The following is an 18,682-nucleotide window of genomic DNA, read 5'->3' as shown; positions in this document are numbered from 1 at the left end:
TTTCCGGTATAGGGTGGTGTTTATGTGACCATCGTTTATTAGCACTGTAGTGTCCAGGAAGTGGATGTCTTGTGTGGACTGGACCAGGCTGAGGTTGATGGTGGGATGGAAATTGTTGAAATCATGGTGGAATTCCTCAAGAGCTTCTTTTCCATGGGTCCAGACGATGAAGATGTCATCAATGTAGCGCAAGTAGAGTAGGGGCATTAGGGGACGAGAGCTGAGGAAGCGTTGTTCTAAGTCAGCCATAAAAATGTTGGCATACAAAATAAAACTATTTCCCCTTGTTTATTTCCCCTCCTACTGTTCTTGTAAAGTGCTGGAAATGGCCTACCTTGATTATCACTACAAAAGGTTCCCCCCCAACCGCCCCGCTCTCCTGCTGGTAATAGCTCACCTTTCCTGATCACTCTTGTTACAGTCTGTATAGTAACACCCATTGTTTCATGTTCTCTGTGTATATAAAATCTCCCCACTGTATTTTCCACTGTATGCATCCGATGAAGTGAGCTGTAGCTCACGAAAGCTTATGCTATAATAAATTTGTTAGTCTCTAAGGTGCCACAAGTACTCCTTTTCTTTTTGCGGACACAGACTAACACGGCTGCTACTCTGAAACCTGACAGCAGTAGTAGGTTGACATCCTCAATATGGACCTATACTAGAAGGGAATGAGACACATGCTGTGTCAGTAAGTTACACCAGTATTTACTGATAGCAGAGGAATGATGAGATTCAAGAATTTTGGGCTCCAATCTGGCTCTGGAGGGGACTGTGCTCTAGTGGGTGCAGTCTTCTGCCTGGTCCACCTGCCCCCCTTCTGCCCCACCCCTTCAACCTGTCCCAGTCACTTTTTCTTTCTTTACCTCTCCTCAGGTTTCTCATCTCAGTCTCAGCCTCCTTGCCCAGTCAGTCCTAGTTTCACCCTCCAGGCTTGCTATCTGAGTCCCAATCTTCCTTCCCACACCCAGCCCCAGTGTCCTTGCTCAGCAATCCCAGTTCCCAGGTCCTCAGGTTATGTCTCTCCCCACACTGTCCTGCTAATCCTAGTCTCTCTTCCCAGCTCTTCATCCAACCTCAGTCTCTCCCTCTTCACCCCTCCTCAGCTCCTTGCTACAGTGTCCTTCCTTCCTGGCTCCTTGTCCCAGTCTCCTTGTACACCAAGTCCCTGTCCTTCCCATGCATTCCAGCTTGTCTGTTCTGTGTCCCCTCCCTCCAGCCCCATTCTCCCCACCCCCAATACTGGTTCATGGTCCCAGTCTCCTTGCCAATCTGGTCCCAGTCTGCCCCCATTTCCTCATCCAATCTTGATGTCCGCTCCTCAGTTGGCACCCAGTTCCCATTTCTCTCACAAGCTCGCAGTCCTAGTCTCCCCTGGCTTCCAGTCACAGTCTCACTGGCCAAACTGTCCCAGTCTCTCCTCATCTCCCCCCACCCAGATCAGTCACTTTGCCCAAAGTCCCCACCCTCCCTTCCTCCTCCATCTCTGGTTCCCAGCCCCTGTATCCCTTACCTCCCAGTCCCAGCCTTCCTCCCAGCTCTTAGCCCCAGACTCCTTGCCCAACCAATCACAATTATAGTTTCTCTCCCGACACCCTGCAGTTCCAATCTCACCAGATTCCTTGTCCCAGTCAACTCCTTTCGTTCCCCCAATTTGGTTTTTGCCCCCTCTGCATTCCAATCAGACAGCTTCTTCCTCCATGCTTCTAGCAGTGGGGTCACTGAGAGCACAGGAGAGACAAGTTCCTTGCTTTCAGTTCCACTGCAGTAATGATAGGGAAAGTCCGACTTTATCCCAGTAATCCTGGACTGGAGTATCCTCAGTCACTCTGTGGGGATGCCACATGTTGAGTCTGGTCAGCACTAAGGGCTGTGAGGGGAACGGGGCATGTTTAATTGCTCAGTGGGGTTGGCAGATGCATGAACACTCCTGTCACATGTAGCAGCTGAAGCATGCTCAGTTGCTCTGTGGGAATGGCACATGTGAAATCAGGTTAGCACTAGGAGGACTCAGGACTAGGTTTGAGGCTTGACCATACTCAGTGAGGACAGAATCTTCAGAGATTTTAGTTGCTAAAATCTAAGTCTCTACTCAGCATAGGCTATCTACAGTTTTTCAAAGGGTTGTAGCTTGGCCATATTTGGGTGGATTTTCTCAGGGATGACAAAAGGCACATCCCTGAGACAAGATCCACACTGGTCCAAATTTCAAGTTTCTGCTCCAAACCATGGGACCACCAGTTTCATAAGAAAAGTTGAACACATTTTTTACATGAGTAAAACAACCTGTTCTTGGAAATGACTGATCCATTTTGGCTGACCAAAAAAAGAAAAGTGTAAGCTAGACACCCAGAATGGAAAATTTCAGCCTGAACAGTTCAAGTTTGGCAAAGTTATAAGCAAATGAAAATAGGAACTTGTAATGCGAAGTGTAAGGCAACCTTAATAATATTATAAGCTTTGAAAATATAAAATATGGTCTAAATATTTTCAGGTAAATTCTGATGATGTCAGTTGCATTTCTGAAAACCATGTAGATGTGCATGAGCTTTACTGACCGCTGATTTTGACTTTTTGTGCATACCAGAATATATTCATTTTTGTATCTCCTCTAGACACCACTGATTTACACATTTTAAGACAAGAAGGGGCCATTATGATACCTTGGCCCCCGGCATAATAGAGGCTGTAACATTTTATACAGTAATTCTTCCATCGAGCCTAATAACTTGTGGTTGAACTAGAGCATATCTTTTAGTGTATCTATGCTACTTATCAGTAGTGGGATGGCCAGTTTATTGGGAAAAGAGTTTAGCCTTATGATCATGAATGATGTGACTGCATCTTACTGGGGACATTGTTAGCAAAAAAAAAATTCCACTTAATGGGGATGGACTGGGCTGATATAAATGGTTTAAGTGATCATCAGCCAGCTGTGAAATTATAAACTCCAGCGTTAGTACAGAAGTTGCTAATTAATGCCTCAGTCGAGAAAGCACTCAAACTTGAACTCAATGGGGCTATTAATATGCTTAAAATATGCATCTTCTTTAGCACTTTGCTAGGTCAGGACCTGTAAGAATCAAAAATAGAGATGAATTTAAGAGAATTAAATTTTTATCTTGCATTTTTATTGGTTTGGTTTGGTACATCATTTTATTTAATCTTCAAACCTTTTCATTCCCCCCGCCCCCCAATCGCCTTTTGTTTTAACCAGGATAGCCTGTTAATTGGGATGATAGGCTGCCCACAGGATGTCCCAATTAAGAGGATAGTACTGTCAACCCTAAAAGAAGTTAGGATTCCACTTCAGCCAAGTGGCTTTTTCAGTTGTTGAAAAGAGCATAGCTTAATTGGTTGAAAAACTGGGCAGCCAGTCTGTTCAGGAAAAGCTGAGAAATGGGAGTGAAATTTATAACAAGATCTGTAACTATTTAGTTGATGCACAGATCTTTTCCTCTTTACTCAGCCTTTCCCTACATCCTCTTAATACTTACCTCTCAATTTCATTTGTTCTTCTGTCTGAAGCAAAATAGGTTTATACAAAGACTTTTTCCCTTTCTCATCTGATTCTCACATTCTACAAGCAGATGTTAAAAGCAGTGCTGTTTAATGACCTGAATCTGTCCTCTCCACTGATGGGTTTTTAAATTAAAGTTATTTGAAACTTTCATGCCTGCAGTGTCAATACAGCCCTGCAGTACTTGCCCTTTGCCACATGCTGATGCACCAAGTCTTAGAATACAGGTTGACAATTTGTCCCGCTATGCTTACTGTACCCTACCACTATTGAATGAAAGGTAAAAAGGTGTCACTATTCATTTATAGGTGAGTACATAAAACAGTTTGCTTGGTAAAGGCTGGGGATTTTATGAGGTGCTCAGCATCAGCTGTACCCGTTCAGTGGGTGCTGCAGCTACTCTGCACTTCACCTTACATTTGTAATTACACTAGAAGAAAGTATAATTTAATGAATGGCAAACTATAAAGAAATTTTCATTACAGTGTGCTTTATTGGTTTGCAAATATATAATTCTGTGGGACTTGGCAGTAAAATAATGAAACTGATGGCAGATGGAAGTTATGAATTCAAGAGATAGATGCAATTAAGCTAATAGATAAGTGCTGTACAGCTCTATAATAAAATTATGCTTAATCATTTATTTTTAAAATATTAAAACTGTACGGTTGGCCTAGGTATAGTGATAGGTGTGCTAGAAATATCTAATAAATATAGTAAACTTGTCAGAGTCTTAAACTGATTTTCCTGAAAAAGGCCTTCATGGAGACTTAAAAATGGAATCTTAAATGCATACATATTTATTAGCCCTTTGTGATCATATATAGGCATGTCATAGTAATGTGTTTGGATGGTATAACTATTGTAGCCAATTAAAGAGGGATAAAATCACATAAATTAGGTTTTAACTGTCAGTCAAAATTGCAATTTCTTCAGATTTCCATTGCTTCTATTAAATGTAATGGTTTATTGGGGTGGCAGGTTAATTTGGGCTTGTCTTATTAAAGATAACAATTACATTTTCTTAGAAGAAAATCCACATGTATCATATGTGTTGCCTAAATTAATTAATGCACTAGTGTTTGATGCCAGTGCTAGTCATTCAAGGCTAGATTCACAAATGAATTTCAGCATGGTGATGCTCAGCATCACCACATCTAACGTTCAAGCATTAAGAAGGTCACCGGGATTCACAAAGCATGAGTTAGGCACGCAGGCTCCCTACACAGTAAAGGAGGAGAGAGAGGCTCCTTAAAACGGGATCCACAAAGACCAGCATGTTAGGCAGCTCTCTGACTCAGCTAGCCAATGGGAGATACAAAAGTTGGTGGCGGAGGAGGTGTAAGCCTTGTCCCTCAGAGAATTCAGCACCTAAATCTAGGCTGAAGGAGGCACGTTCCTCTGCTTGGAATCCTCAGCTGCAAACCCTCTTTTGGGGCTGCGCACCTATGCTGCTCTTGCAAGAAGGTGGGAGTTGGGAAGAGAGGACCTCTCTCGTCATTTTTAGCCCAGTGGTTAGGGTACTCACCTGGGATCTTTGAGACCCCCCAGTACCAGTCCCCCCACTGCCTGAAAGGGAGAAGGGACTTGGACAGAGTGAGGGATCTGCCACCTCTCAGGTGAGTTCCCTAACCACCAGGCTATGGGATATTCTGATGTGTTGCTCCCTCATTCTACTGTTGAAGCTGTTGCTCTCTGAATAAATAATGAGAGTTATTGGAGCAAGTTATTGGACTGGATCCTAGGTCTCCCACCTCTCAGGTGGGTGCTCTAGCCACCAACAGGCGAGACTGAGGGAGCCGCACATCAGAATATCCCATAACTAAGGCTATCATTATGTCAGAGAAGTCACGGAATCTGTGACTTCCAGAGACTTCCATGACATTTTCTTCCCCGGGGCTGGAGCTGTCAGCTGGCAGGCTGTGCAGCTCTCAGCCACTGCTGGCGGCTGGCTCCCAGCAGCTCCTATCTCCTGGGCAGCAGGGGGACTCCAGAGCTCCCAGCTCCCATGGGCGGTAGGGAGACCTTGCAGCTCCCAGCACCTGGGACACTCTTCCCCCCCCTCCCCCCGATAGCTCTAGCTGCTGCAGGGGGCGAGGGGACTGTGGATCTTCCACTCCGCGTGGGTGGCATGGCCCCCACACACAGCTGCCCAGCTGCCGTAGACAGCGAGGTGCCCCCCTGCTGCTCAACCAGAGCACCCCCCTGCAATTCCCAGCTACTTGAGGGGAGTGAGGGGAAGCCTCCCAGCTGCTGTGGATGCTAGACCCTCCTCCCTCCCCATTTTGTCAGGGATATTTTTAGTAAAAATCACAGGCAGGTCACAGGCTTCCATGAATTTTTGTTTGTTGCTCGTGACCAGTCTGTGGTTTTTACTAAAAATATCTGTGAGAAATCTGAGCCTTACTTGTAACCCAGTGATTAGGGAACTCACCTGAGGGGTGGCAGATCCCTGTTTAGATCCATTTTCCCCCTCAGGTCTCTCATGTCCCAAGTAAGTACCCTAGCCACTGGGTTAAAGGTTATGAGAGTGGGGGCAGTGGCAGGAGATTGGGCCCCACAGGTGAACTAGGCAGACAAATGCCTCTCTTCCCCTGGTTCATTAATCACTCTGGGGCTTGGGTGTCTGCATACCTAGAGTGAAGTATGTGCAGAGACAGAAACATAGGCACCCCGGGGAACTTTTACAGTGAAAATTTTGGTATCAAGTGAGTTTAGGTGTCTACAGGGTTTGGCAGCAGCTGAGAGGGGGCTTTATGAATCCCAGTGAAGCCTGGGATTTAGGCAGCTGAAGTGGCAGTTAAGCGCCTAAGTCCTTTTGTGAATCTAGCTCTCTATTCCTAATGCCTTTTAGTATATTGCAGAAATGAAACAAACTAGATCTTTGTTTAGTTTGAAAAGCATCCAGCAGCTAATGTTATACATTAAAGACATACTAGAACACAGATTTGGGAATGAGAATGTACAGCATTTAAGACTAGGCCAAGCCCAAAAGGAATTATTGAAGTCTCCCATTTCAGGAGTACATTAAAAAAATAGTGCCCAATGGCAAGCCATTAATTCTTCAAAATGTGACTCTGACACTAGCCTTACAGCCCTAGAATTGGGGGTGTTTGTCCACTTAACTTCCAGTTTGATCCTGTACTGGTGAGATTTGGAAAGCACAGTGCACATGTGTGTGGTTGGATTTAGATAACTTTGAGTTAGTGCTTTTGCCATAATGAGGAGTCATTAGTATGTTATAACAGGCCAAATTCTCCAATCAGATATGCCTCTGCAACTCTGATGAAGTAAGTGAGAGTTGCGTCAAATCACTTACTGAAGAATTTGGCTGTATGTGGAGGTCAGACTAGATGATCTAACAGTCCTTTCTGGCCTTAAACTCTCTGAATCTGTGAATTAAATATGCACCAGACTTAGTCCCAAAATTAGTGACATAAAACCATGTATTAAATGGCAACTGTGTCAGGAGAACTGGATTCTGTTCTTGGCACTGCTGCTGAGTTGCTGTGGACCTAATCCAACACTGAAAGCAATAGAAAGATTCCCATAGTCTGCAATGGGCTTTGGAACAGCTCTGTGTGACTTTTGATAAGTTAGTTTGTCTGTAAAATAAGGATCATAATGCTTACTCACCTTTTGTAAAGGACTTTGAGATCGATCCATGCAAAGTGCTATACCAGTATAAAGCATGAATTATTGTTGTTTATTTGGACATAAATTCAGTTTGGTGAATTATTAGTCAATTACTTATTTTGATAGTTTTAGGAGGTTTTTAGGTCAGTCTGTGTTTTTATGTTTTTTCATTTGAAGTAATTTAGTTGTTATGGAGACAGGGCAGTCATATAATTTGGGCTGTCATTAGTTTCTCAGACAAACAAATTATTACAAAAAACAAGAAACTCACTGGGCAAATGTATGAGCAGAACCAGAGCCTTACTAATTTATAACCCATCTTGGGTAGAGGCTTCTTTTTATAATGTTGAATATAAGCCATCCATGTTGGCTTATATGTTGAATATAAACCATCCATGCAAAAACAAGGCTTGAGGTTTTTTTACAGTTAATATTACTATATAATTATACCAAATGTAATTCAGAATCCCTACTTGACCTGTTAAACAAAGTGAAAGCTTTACCAATAATGATGTTGTTTTACTATTTCAATGTCACTATTAAACTTAAATATAAAATTTACATATTCCAAAACAAAAGAACAATATTAAAAACTGAGCTGTTCTCTTTTTCAGTTATGCAGTCAATACAGCATCACATTTTCCTCCCATCTACTTGTACAAGTATTTTCTTGGCCATCTCACAGTATGTATGCTATGTTTTTACATATATGATACTTTGTGTTGAAAGGAGGAACCCAAGCATCTTAATCTGGGGAAGCCTGATGTCCTGAGGTTTGATAAGTGTTGCCAGGTTTCACTTCCAGAACTCCTGGAGATATCCAAGAGTGTGGTGCAGGACAGTATGGATTAGACACATGTCAACTCTTCTCCCCCGTGCACAGTTCATTTTGACTTTTACATGACCCTGTGTGTTCAAACAAGAGGAAGTAGTTGAATAACTGAAATCAGCTCAAACTAAAGGAGTAAAGTATAGGTTTGGGACCCAAGAAAACAGCAAGAACCAAACTGACCTCGTTGTTTTCATTTTGGTATTTGCTAACACATATTAAAATGTCTACATGAGTTTCAGGTACAACTCTTTAAGTAATTTCTTTCACTATAAAGTATTGAATAATGCACTAAACCTTATCTCAATCATTTAAAGAAGACTGAAAGAACTATAGTCTGATAGAATCATTTTTAAAATCAAAGAGAGAGATCAGAAACAGGGTCCAAACCAACATAGTCACAGCCTAAAAATCCCAGAGGAGTCCTCATATTGTCCATCTGCAGTGTAACAATTTTTGCATGACATTATGTGGGATCTAGTTTTTTTCCTCTTCCTGGATTGTGTGTATATGTTTTATGTACCTAAACAGCGTGTAACTAGGTTAAAATTGGTAGGCCTGATTCACAGAAGTCAATGGATTTACAAGAGTGTAAAGCTGAAGTAATGCACTAGAGTAAAATTAGTGAGCTCAAAAATCAGACCCTTATTTGATTAAAGATTCTGAATAAATATCATCTCCTTGGGCTTTTCATTTATTTATACTTTGCCAAATTGACATAAGAAACATATTTACATAGCCACTGGTTCACCGCTCAACCTTTGCCACCGTCAGTAGAAGGAAAAACTCGAAAGGTTGTAGTAAATCAAATGAATAATTTTCTGGAGGAAGCCTGTACAAATTGGACATGTTGTCTAAATTGGTCAAATGAAACATTAAGATTTCTCACTCAAGGCTCAGAAAAGATTCTCTCCAGAAGTAATTTGATTTGCACATTTTTTCTGAGATGTTAGTCTATCCCAGGGATCGTCAACCTTTGGCACGCGGCCCAACAAGGTAAGCCCCCTGGTGAGCTGGGCTGGTATGTTTACCTGCCGTGTCTGCAGGTTCGGCCAATTGCAGCTCCCACTGGCCGCGGTTCGCCGTTCCAGGCCAATGGGGGCTGCAGGAAGCGGCGCGGGCTGAGGGATGTGCTGGCCACCGATCGGCCGAACCTACAGACATGGCAGGTAAAACGGCCCAGTTCTCCAGGGGCTTACCGTGGCGGGCTGCGTGCCAAAGGTTGCTGATCCCTGGTCTATCCACCAGAGTGAAGCAGCATGTGCTTTCCATTGTCGAAAAGTTCTGGGTGACAAAGGTTTATACATGAATGGTTAAAGCTAGTATATGACCAGTTTGGGCAGGCTGGCTTACATTTAACTTTTGCACTCTTCTCACTATCTGGTTAAAGATGAGCAGCGGAACAGACTTTTAGCCTTCAAACCAAGATACATTTGGGCTGGAGACAAAGTTAAGCTTACCATATGAACATCTTGTTCTTATTTGACTGATAAAAATGGCTTAATTGATTCCTATCACTAGTAAGAGACTAATAAAGTGTGCAAGATTTTTTTCTTGATTGTTCAATCTATTGAGATTTTGAAGTGACCCAACAGAGAAACCAACATGTGAAAATACAGACTCAGATGCTGAGCTATATAATGATGGGTCATAAAGTTAGAAATGGAAATAATTAGAAATGAACCTAAGCTGCAGAGTTTGAATCTGGATTTCCTGGAGGTCAAGGGGGTATTTGCACTGGGGAGTTTGATTTGGGCTCATCTCTAGAAAAGACCTATTAGATTTACATTGTCTATCCCTTTATTAATGCAGGATTGTTCGCTGCAGTATGTCTTCTAGTGCCCTGTCTATTCTACTTTTAACTGTCTTGAGTACTGGACTTCCCCCCATTTCCACTGAAAAAGAATGGACTCTAGTGGATGTTCCTGTTAGGAAGTTTTCCCTGATATATGCTTTGAAATATGAAGTAATTGAAGCAGATGGAAATAATATTTGACTCTTGATAATTATAACAGTAGAATTTACCTTAGTATGTGTATATTGTGGTACTATATAAATGTTTTATTATAATATACATTTAGTGAAAAATAGCCTTAGAAAAAGCACATAGGCCCCAATCCTATAGATACTTATGTATATACTTTAATTTACTACTGTTAAGTAGCTTCATGGGGTTACTCACAGTAGTAAAGTTAAGCGCACATAAGTGTTTGCAAGATTGGAATCTCAGTGAGGTACATGAATCTGGATTGGTCTCCAAAATGTTTTATTTCTTTAAAAAGCTATTCATTCAATATATTTTTCTAGTTATTTTTCTTTATAGCTAGAATCTCTTATATATAAATTATACACGGACCTGAACCACAATTTCAGGTCCAAACATTTCTGAATTTTCTTAATGGGATGTGCAGGGAGCGGGTGGCAGAATGTGACTGTGATCCTTGATGAAATGTTGTCATTAGGATTTATATCAGTAGTGTACAAAACTAGAATCCTTAATCTGCATACCTGAATAATCTGCATACTAGAATCCTTAATCTGCATCTGAAATATTTATGGTGGTTCAAATTCAGATTCAAACCAGGATCTGTGTTTTGCAGCTCACGCTGATTTATTTGGTATAAACTGAGCTCACCACCAAGCTGCCATATGCGGTAGTGAGAAATACCTCCAACATCCCATCACAGATTTGAAAGAGATTGTAATTAGACTATCCAACATTTTTCTTATGTTGTACCCTTAACTACTTGTTAATACCAAGGCCTTCAACATAATAATGCTGTAGTTCAAATCTAGATCAAATATGATTATTTTTCTAATGAAATCCCAGATCTGACGCTGATCAAAAGTTATGTAACATAACCAATAGCATATGAGCTGTTACATTATAAAATAAACAAATGTCATTGGCTTAAGTTTCACACTGAAAAATGACTCTCTTATACCAGGTCCATATGGTATTTTGGAAAAAAGTTTAAGGCCCCTATTCAGCAAAGTACTTAAACTGAAGCCTAACTTTAAGCATGTGAATAGTCTCAGTTTATCCAATCAGCCCCCCTCCAGGGTGTTTACTCAACCTTGCAACCTACAGTACAGACGCTTCTGAGCATTGGATAAAGAGCAGAGCATGTGAAAAGGCAACTGAAGATGCTGAACACTTCCCTAGAGTATGTTCTGGGATGGAGCCCTAAACTTGTAGAGGATACTAATTTTCTGCTTGATGCTCTGCTAGAATTAGATCCAACTCCAGTGGAAGACAAAGGCAAAACTACCACTGACTTTCAGTGGTGCAGGATCAATGCACTAGTAGCACATGGCATTCTTCATGCGAACATTCTAGCCAGGTTTCAAATTGGGGGGGGGGGGGGGGGGGAGAGAGAGAACCAAATACATGTTGCTTTGTTTACTGTGATTCACACTTAAGTCACAGCTCTCTTGTTTGTTTGGGGTTTTTCTCTTTTTTTCCTCTTAAATAAGGAAGAGAAAGCTGCCAAAAACAACACACACAAACAAACTACCAACAAGGCAAGAATCCTTAGTTGGGCTTATTTAGTGTGCAGAAGAGAAGAGTGAGGGGGGATTTGTTAGCAGCCTTCAGCTACCTGAAAGGAGAGTTCCAAAGGGGATGGAGTTAGGCTATTCTCACTGGAGGCAGATGGCGGAACAAGGAGCAGTGGTCTCAGGTTGCCAAGGGGGAGGTCTACGTTGGATATTGGGAAAAAAATATTTCACTAGGAGGGTGGTGAAGCACTGGAATGGGTTACCTGGGGAGGTGGTGGAATCTCCATCCTTCAAGGTTTTTAAGCCCCAGCTTGGCAAAGCCCTGGCTGAGATGATTTAGTTGGGGTTGGCCCTGCTTTGAGCATGGGATTGGACTAGATGACCTCCTGAGGTCTTTTCCAACCCTAATCTTCTATGATTCTATGAATACTGACCTTAAGTCCTCCAAAATGGGATAACTGACACTATGGTTCTTTTTTACTTTTAAAGATAACAACCTTGACAGAGTCCCCAGAAAGTAAATTCAATTGCATACAAAGTTGGATCTATCAAAAGTCAGTTCCATCCCAGTTAAACTGATTTATTATTGTTCTACAGTCTGTTCATCGATCTTGGTTATGGGGAAGTTATTTTTAAATAAAAAGGTGAAGTGTGATATGACCGTGATTAATAGCTTTATGGGCTCAGACAGCAGCCTATAAAACTAGTAATAAAAACAAAAGTGCAAAGAACAAATTTGGGTTTAAGGAGAAGTTATTTGAGTTCACTTTTTGAAAACTGCTATAAACAATATTTCTCTTCATTCACCTGGGCTAATCCAATATGTGACCAAATATTTGCTGTCGCCTACTAAAATTCAGCAATTTTTTTTTGCTTATTTCACACTTGCTTAGTATTGGCTTCTCTGCTTTAATGATGCTCAAGATAAAACGTGCCACCTCCTTTCCTGTATCAAACACTCATATCATGGCTTGCCCTATATCAGTTGAAAACTGACTTGTCCTTTCATTACTGTGGCTCCAAATGACAAGTGTTGTCAGCCCCATTGATCCAGATATCTGTAGGAAACTGTTGCTGTGCCAGCCTTACTTCTCTTTAAAATTTTAATCCAGTCAGGTTTCCTTCTTCACTCGTCATAATGTATAATACTTATTTGATTTTTTATATAATCCCATAAGATCAAGAAAGGTTATGTTTCAACCACAGAATTTAGTAATATGTACTGGCTGATTAAAAGCAGATTGTCCTCATGATGTATCCCATAAAACAAAAATTTTAGAAAGTGGAGAGGCACATGTTTGTAGAAGCCAGAATTTTAAAAGCACTGCATAAATTGTGGTTCTTTAGAGGAGCTTTTACCTGTCTGTGGCAGTAAAAGCTGTTTTAGTATTAGTGATGTGTAAAGCTCAGAACTTCAGCTGTGGAATGGATGCTGGGAATGGATTAGCCTAGACATTTTGTGTGCACAGGCTATTGGGAGATTTCCTGATTTACCAGCAGTTCCCATTTCTTGGCAGGGAAGAAATACATTTTGACTCATCATCCCTTCTTGTGATATTTAAACACTTCAGTTCTTAACCTCAGCTGCTACAAAAAAAAATGCAGAGCTGGACAGAAGTTAAATATAATTGGGGTCAAAAGTTGTCCACACCTTTTCAAACCTCTAAAAGTTCACGTTTCAGCCCAAACATTTGTAATTTATCCATACCACTTTACCTTTCCCTTCTTAATTACTAATTAGAGATGGGGGCTAACCCAAAATCCTACACTCAGACTACCACCAGATTTTGGGATATTTGAAATCTAGATTGAAATCTGAATTTCGCCTCTGTTGCCCATCTCTAATGGCAGTTTTGTGCCAAGTCTATTTGGACACTACACAATAATATTAGTACATTGTTTTTGCAAGAGGTTTGAATGCACTGAGAAAGATGTATTGCATTTCGTATGAAGCTATCCTATGGGAAAACCAAAGCAGTACTGTAGTTTGTGATTGTTCTCAATCCTGCTAGATTATCTCAGTGGAAAATTAGGCAGAGGAATTAATTTTTTTAATTTAAACTTTGTTACTCTGATATTTTAGCTCTGTAGACTCTAATAATTTATATTTGAATGAGACTTACCAGAATCATTGCATTTGTTTTTCTCCAGCAAGTGTACTTTATCCGGAGTTTATCCCAATCTTTCCCCAGGATCTATACTCATAAAGTTCCTCTTTATGCTGTGAAATAGGTGTGGGGAGAAGAGTTGAAATAGTTAAGGAAATGAAGACAAAGGCAGGACAACAACTCAGAGGAGCTTCTGGCTTAGCAGCTATAGCTGTTCTAGTCAAAGAACAAAAGCGTAGCTGCACTTCAGAAGCATCCAGTAAGCGGAAGCAGCGTGCCAGGGGTATGACTAGCAGGTCAGAAAGGGAAGAGCAACAACACTTGTCAATAATACTGAGATCTGTGTTATTAGAGGTGTTTGTGTGTTTAGGTAGATCTGAAACATTTTGATCATCCCCACAATGCCCCACTTTATGTAAGAATTAATAAGAAAATAGCAGCATTCTTACAAAATATAGAAAGAATTCTAATTTAGTTTAAATAATTTAAATTATATTGGCTTCAAAAGCTGTTTCCCTTCTATTACATTTTTTAATGAAAAATACTCCTCGCCTATTAATTGCTTGTTATCTTTGAGTTTCTCCGTGTGGTATACTGTGATGAGTTGAGGATAAGCTCAATTCCCACAAGTGTGTATCAACATCATAGTTATTTCCACTTCACAATGTGTGGAGTGATAGTTGAGCTCTGTGCCTTTGGACTTGAGGCGAGTTACTCCCATAATCATTCTGTGGGTTCAAGACTGTCTGGAGAATTACATGGGTCAAACAAGCAAATTAACATGTCTGTAGGTGAGGCATAAGTATAGGGTGCATAGGATAAAAATTAGCTCAAGTTCTTCCATGTGCATCTGGGATCCTGGCATATTCACGTAAAAGAACAGAACATCCCTATATAGAGGCAACAGTTGTATTGGCGAGGGAAGACATTACATTCAAATATACTCAAAACCAAGCTTTTCTTTATATTTAATATTCTGTATATCTTTTAGAATTGAGCGGCAACTTTGTCTAGTGGATCAGGCATGACACCTGGAGCCGGGAGCAATGGGTCTTAGTTTCTGTTCTACTATTAATTAACTCTGTGACCTTTTTAATTTTAGTCATCCAAGCTTAAAAATTTGGGCCGTAACCTGTCTGTTTTCCACTTGTAAAAGGCAGATAATAATACCTACCTATTTCACAGGGGCCTTGTGAGAATTAACTAGTTACTGGTGGTGTTTTCTGTGGTGGTGGTCTAACCCCCGTGTCCACCTAGAGGTCCAGAATATGAGGAATACAAAGTGATGCATAGTCACCTTTAACCTATCCCAGTACAGTTCCTGCTCCACACACAGGAATAGAGGAACTGAGAATTGCTGCCAAAGTTTGAGTACTTAGATCATGTACCATACTAGATAAATGCTAAGTAACATTGTTATTACAAAGTGTTCTTCTGGAATGTTTGGTTATAGCAGGATCCACAACTTCAGATGAAAGCCTTTTATAAACCATAAGGGAAAAGGAGCTCTTATATTAGTACTGTGTGTGTGTGTGTGTGTGTGTGTGTGCGCGCGCGCTCATGTGTATGTGTATATATATATATATTTATTTGAACAGGCAAGAAGAAGAAAAACATTACTTTACTTTACCGTATCCTGTGCAATTCCTATTGTAACTGACTGCTGTATGTTTCTCTTTGTAGCCCTTTGAATAGGAAGGTTCTACAGTGCAGGAAAATATCTTTGGGAGTAAAAGAGGTTCTTGGGAATGTGGCTGTGTCCTCTACTGTGATAAATTTTAGAAACCCTCGTCATGCCAATTAAGGCCGTGTCAGCACCAGTCAGCGTTTTTTCTGTTTAGCGTATTTAGAATCTCATTCTTTCATTCTGACAATATCATCAGCCCTTGTAATGGTTTAGGCCTGTCCAAATCTGCAGATCTAGGAGGAAAGCAGCTGATAAATCCAAAGGAAGAAAACTGCTACCTTCCTTTTTTGCACATGCTGTTCTCTGCATGAGACCACTAATTTAGCAAAGGACATGGGTTCACATTTGGTTTTCGTATATTTTAAGTCTAAAAGAGACTATGATGATCTTGTCTGACTGCCTACTTAAGACAGGCCAACAAACCTCACCCAATAATTTCTGCATCAAGCCCATAACTTCTGTTTGAGCTAGAGCATTTCTTTTAGAAAGCCATCCAGTGCTGATTTAAAGACTGCAAGTAACACCACATCCCTCACTAAGTTGTTCCAAATGGATAATTAGCCTCACTGTTCAGACTAAAAATAAGATTGAGTTTAATTTGTCCAGCTTCAATTTCCAACCATTGGCTCAAACCATTCTATAGACTTGTGGAACAAAAATGAAACACCACCCTCTCAATTGTCCCTTATAATTACGTTTTGGTGACTCATTCTGGGTGGACTTGGCCCCATTACACTCCATAAATAATCATGTTTTAAAATGATTGTATAAAGCTCCATCTTCATGACCATTTTAACTGAGTCAATTGACCTGCTTACAACCCAGTTAAAAGTTGTAATATGATTACACCTACTGTGTCCAAGCAACCTGGTTAAAAGAAGCTTGTGAGTTTTGGCTAGTTGTTTGTTAGGGTTTGTCTACACTACCGCACAGGATCAATCTAAGATACGCCACTTCAGCTACCTGAATAGCATAGCTGAAGTTGATGTACTTAGATCTACTTACCGCAGTGTCTTCACTGCGGTAAGTCAACAGCTGACGCTCTCCCATCGACTCCGCTTGCACTTCTCTTTCTGGTGGAGTACCAGAGTTGACCGGACAGCACTCAGGGGTCGATTTATCGCACCTATACTAGATGCGATAAATTGACCACCGCTGGATCGATTGCTGCCCGCTGATCCAGTGGGTAGTGTAGACAAGCCCTTAGTGTTGCTGTTTAAGTTCTCACGAGCGGACTTTGAAGTCAGAACTTTATTTAGATAAATAGAAATGTTCCTACCTCTTTGGGTGGCGTTGCTTGATTGGGCTGAGTGCACATTTTACAAGGCAGCAATGCATTGGCAGAAGGGCCAGAAACCTAACTTTTTTTTATAATGAGCGTATACATTATATTAGATATATTATGATTTTCTTCCCCACCCCACCAAAAAAAATCCTCTTGTATTTACAGATAATCTGCAAAGGCTTATGTAGCATTTATTTTGTTGTTTCATCTGCTTAGCCACACAAGCCAACCTTGTATCTGTCACACTTGTATCTGTCAACGTTACCATTAAAAATCCATGTTTTCAGGAATTTCTGATTTAACTGTGGAAATCCATTCTAGACAGAATGTCCACACACAGGTCAGGACTACATTACGAAATTTGTTGCCGGAACTATATCTGTCAGAAGTGTGAAAATACCCACACCCCCTCACTGTCATAACTATGTTATTAAAATCCCCAGTGTAGATGCAGCTACTGCCTTCTGTCTTCTAAACTGCTTCAGTTGTCTTAGCTAATATAGTTCAGAGAGGTGATGTTACTATATGGGCAGAAAACTCATTCTATGGCTGTATCTATGCTAGGGGCTATGTTGGCAAAGCAAAGACTATGTAGTGTAGACTACCCCACAGACTTGCGCCAAAATAACAAAAGGTGTGAATTAAACCGATTTAGTTATTTTGATGTAAATGTGTATAGATCAGCCTTTTACTCATACAAACAGCCCTTAGTATTGCCAGCCCTAAATGTTCAAAAATCACGAGTCAGGCTCACAAAAGTCATGAGATTTAAAAATAATGATTTGGGCTCTTTTTGTTTTCTGGCTTTTGGATTTATGAAGTGCATTAGGGCCACGTTTTCAAGCTGTTCTCCACAACCAGAAAGGATAAAAACATTGTGGGTTTTTGTATTTTTTTAATTAAAGCTCAGACTCTCTTGTATTCACTTGTCGTCGGGAACTAGGCTTTAAATAAAATTTCAGCTATCATGAGAACCATGATAAAAACAGGAGTTGGCAACACTGATATTTATTTCAGCCATAAACATGAGGATAAAGAGCCATAAGCAATAAGCCTCATGGGATTATAAAGAAGAAATCTTCTTAGAGAAACTTGATTGCTGTCCCTGATAGAATTACAAAGTTAGCAGACAAAGGGAACAAAGTAGATATTATATTAGGCTTTTAATAAAGTGTCTGATACTGTCTTTCTCAAAAACAACTGGGAAAAACAAAATTATGAAGGGATGATATTTCATTTTCATGGTTATAAGAGATTTATTTAAAATGGCGAAAGAAAAAATATAGATATATTGAAGATCTTGACAACGGTATTTAGTTGATATTAAATCAGTTACAGTTTTGGTTAAAATTTTGTGAATTCCAATAAGTTTATAAGGAGAGCATGCACACTTTGCACATGCATTATCAGATACTATATGTTCAGCACATGGCTAAATAGGCACTTTCCTTACCCTGTGCCTGCTCAAAACACCTGGTAATACAGATAAAAAAGAAAGCCACGTGTGCATACCTACAAACATACCTGAAAGTATAACAGTTTTCCATGTATTTGCCTGAAATCCTAAATTCTGCAGAAAATTAAAATGTTCTTTTCTTTCTTTTAAACAGCAAAATTTGGAGAATAACCTCACGAACCTTATTAAGAGGAATACTGAACTGGAAACTCTCTTGGCTAAACTCATTCAAACCTGCCAACATGTGGAAGTGAGTATTGAGCTATTCTTGAAATACTTGATATCTGAAACATGTATTTACAGCCAGTACCTGTGCACTTCAGAAATCCTCAGCTTCTAGGAATTCTGGAGGAACTTCCTAGAGCAGGAGTAGGCAAACTATGGCCCGTGGGCCAGATCCAGCCCCGTGGTGCAGCAGGGCTAAGGCAGGCTCTCTGCCTGTCCTGGCCCCACGCCACTCCTGGAAGCAGCCGGCACAACATCCCTGCGGCCCATGGGGTGGGGACAGAGGACTCCACGTGCTGCCTTCACCTGCGGGTACCTCCCCTGAAGCTCTCATTGGCTGCAGTTTCCCGTTCCTAGCAGTTCTATGTTATGATAATATTTCATACAGGGCCATTTAGCTTCTGACTACATTTTCATTCATGTGGCAACTTGGTG

General features: G+C 40.7%; 1 protein-coding gene across 9 annotated transcripts in view; it reads left to right on the top strand.

Annotated features, from left to right (window-relative positions):
- Positions 1–18,682, top strand: part of MID1 (midline 1) — a 317,531-nt gene that overhangs the window by 248,796 nt on the left and 50,053 nt on the right. For all 9 annotated transcript variants that reach the window (XM_027822566.3, XM_037900037.2, XM_043537805.1 and 6 more), the window contains one exon: positions 18,177–18,272. In XM_027822566.3, coding sequence (XP_027678367.1) covers positions 18,177–18,272 — 96 coding nt within the window. The remainder of the gene's footprint in view (positions 1–18,176; positions 18,273–18,682) is intronic.

This window comes from Chelonia mydas, chromosome 1, assembly GCF_015237465.2.
Source record: "Chelonia mydas isolate rCheMyd1 chromosome 1, rCheMyd1.pri.v2, whole genome shotgun sequence".
Classification (NCBI taxonomy): domain Eukaryota; kingdom Metazoa; phylum Chordata; order Testudines; family Cheloniidae; genus Chelonia; species Chelonia mydas.
The sequence above is the reverse complement of the archived record's forward strand: the minus strand, read 5'-3'. Positions and strand labels throughout refer to the sequence as shown.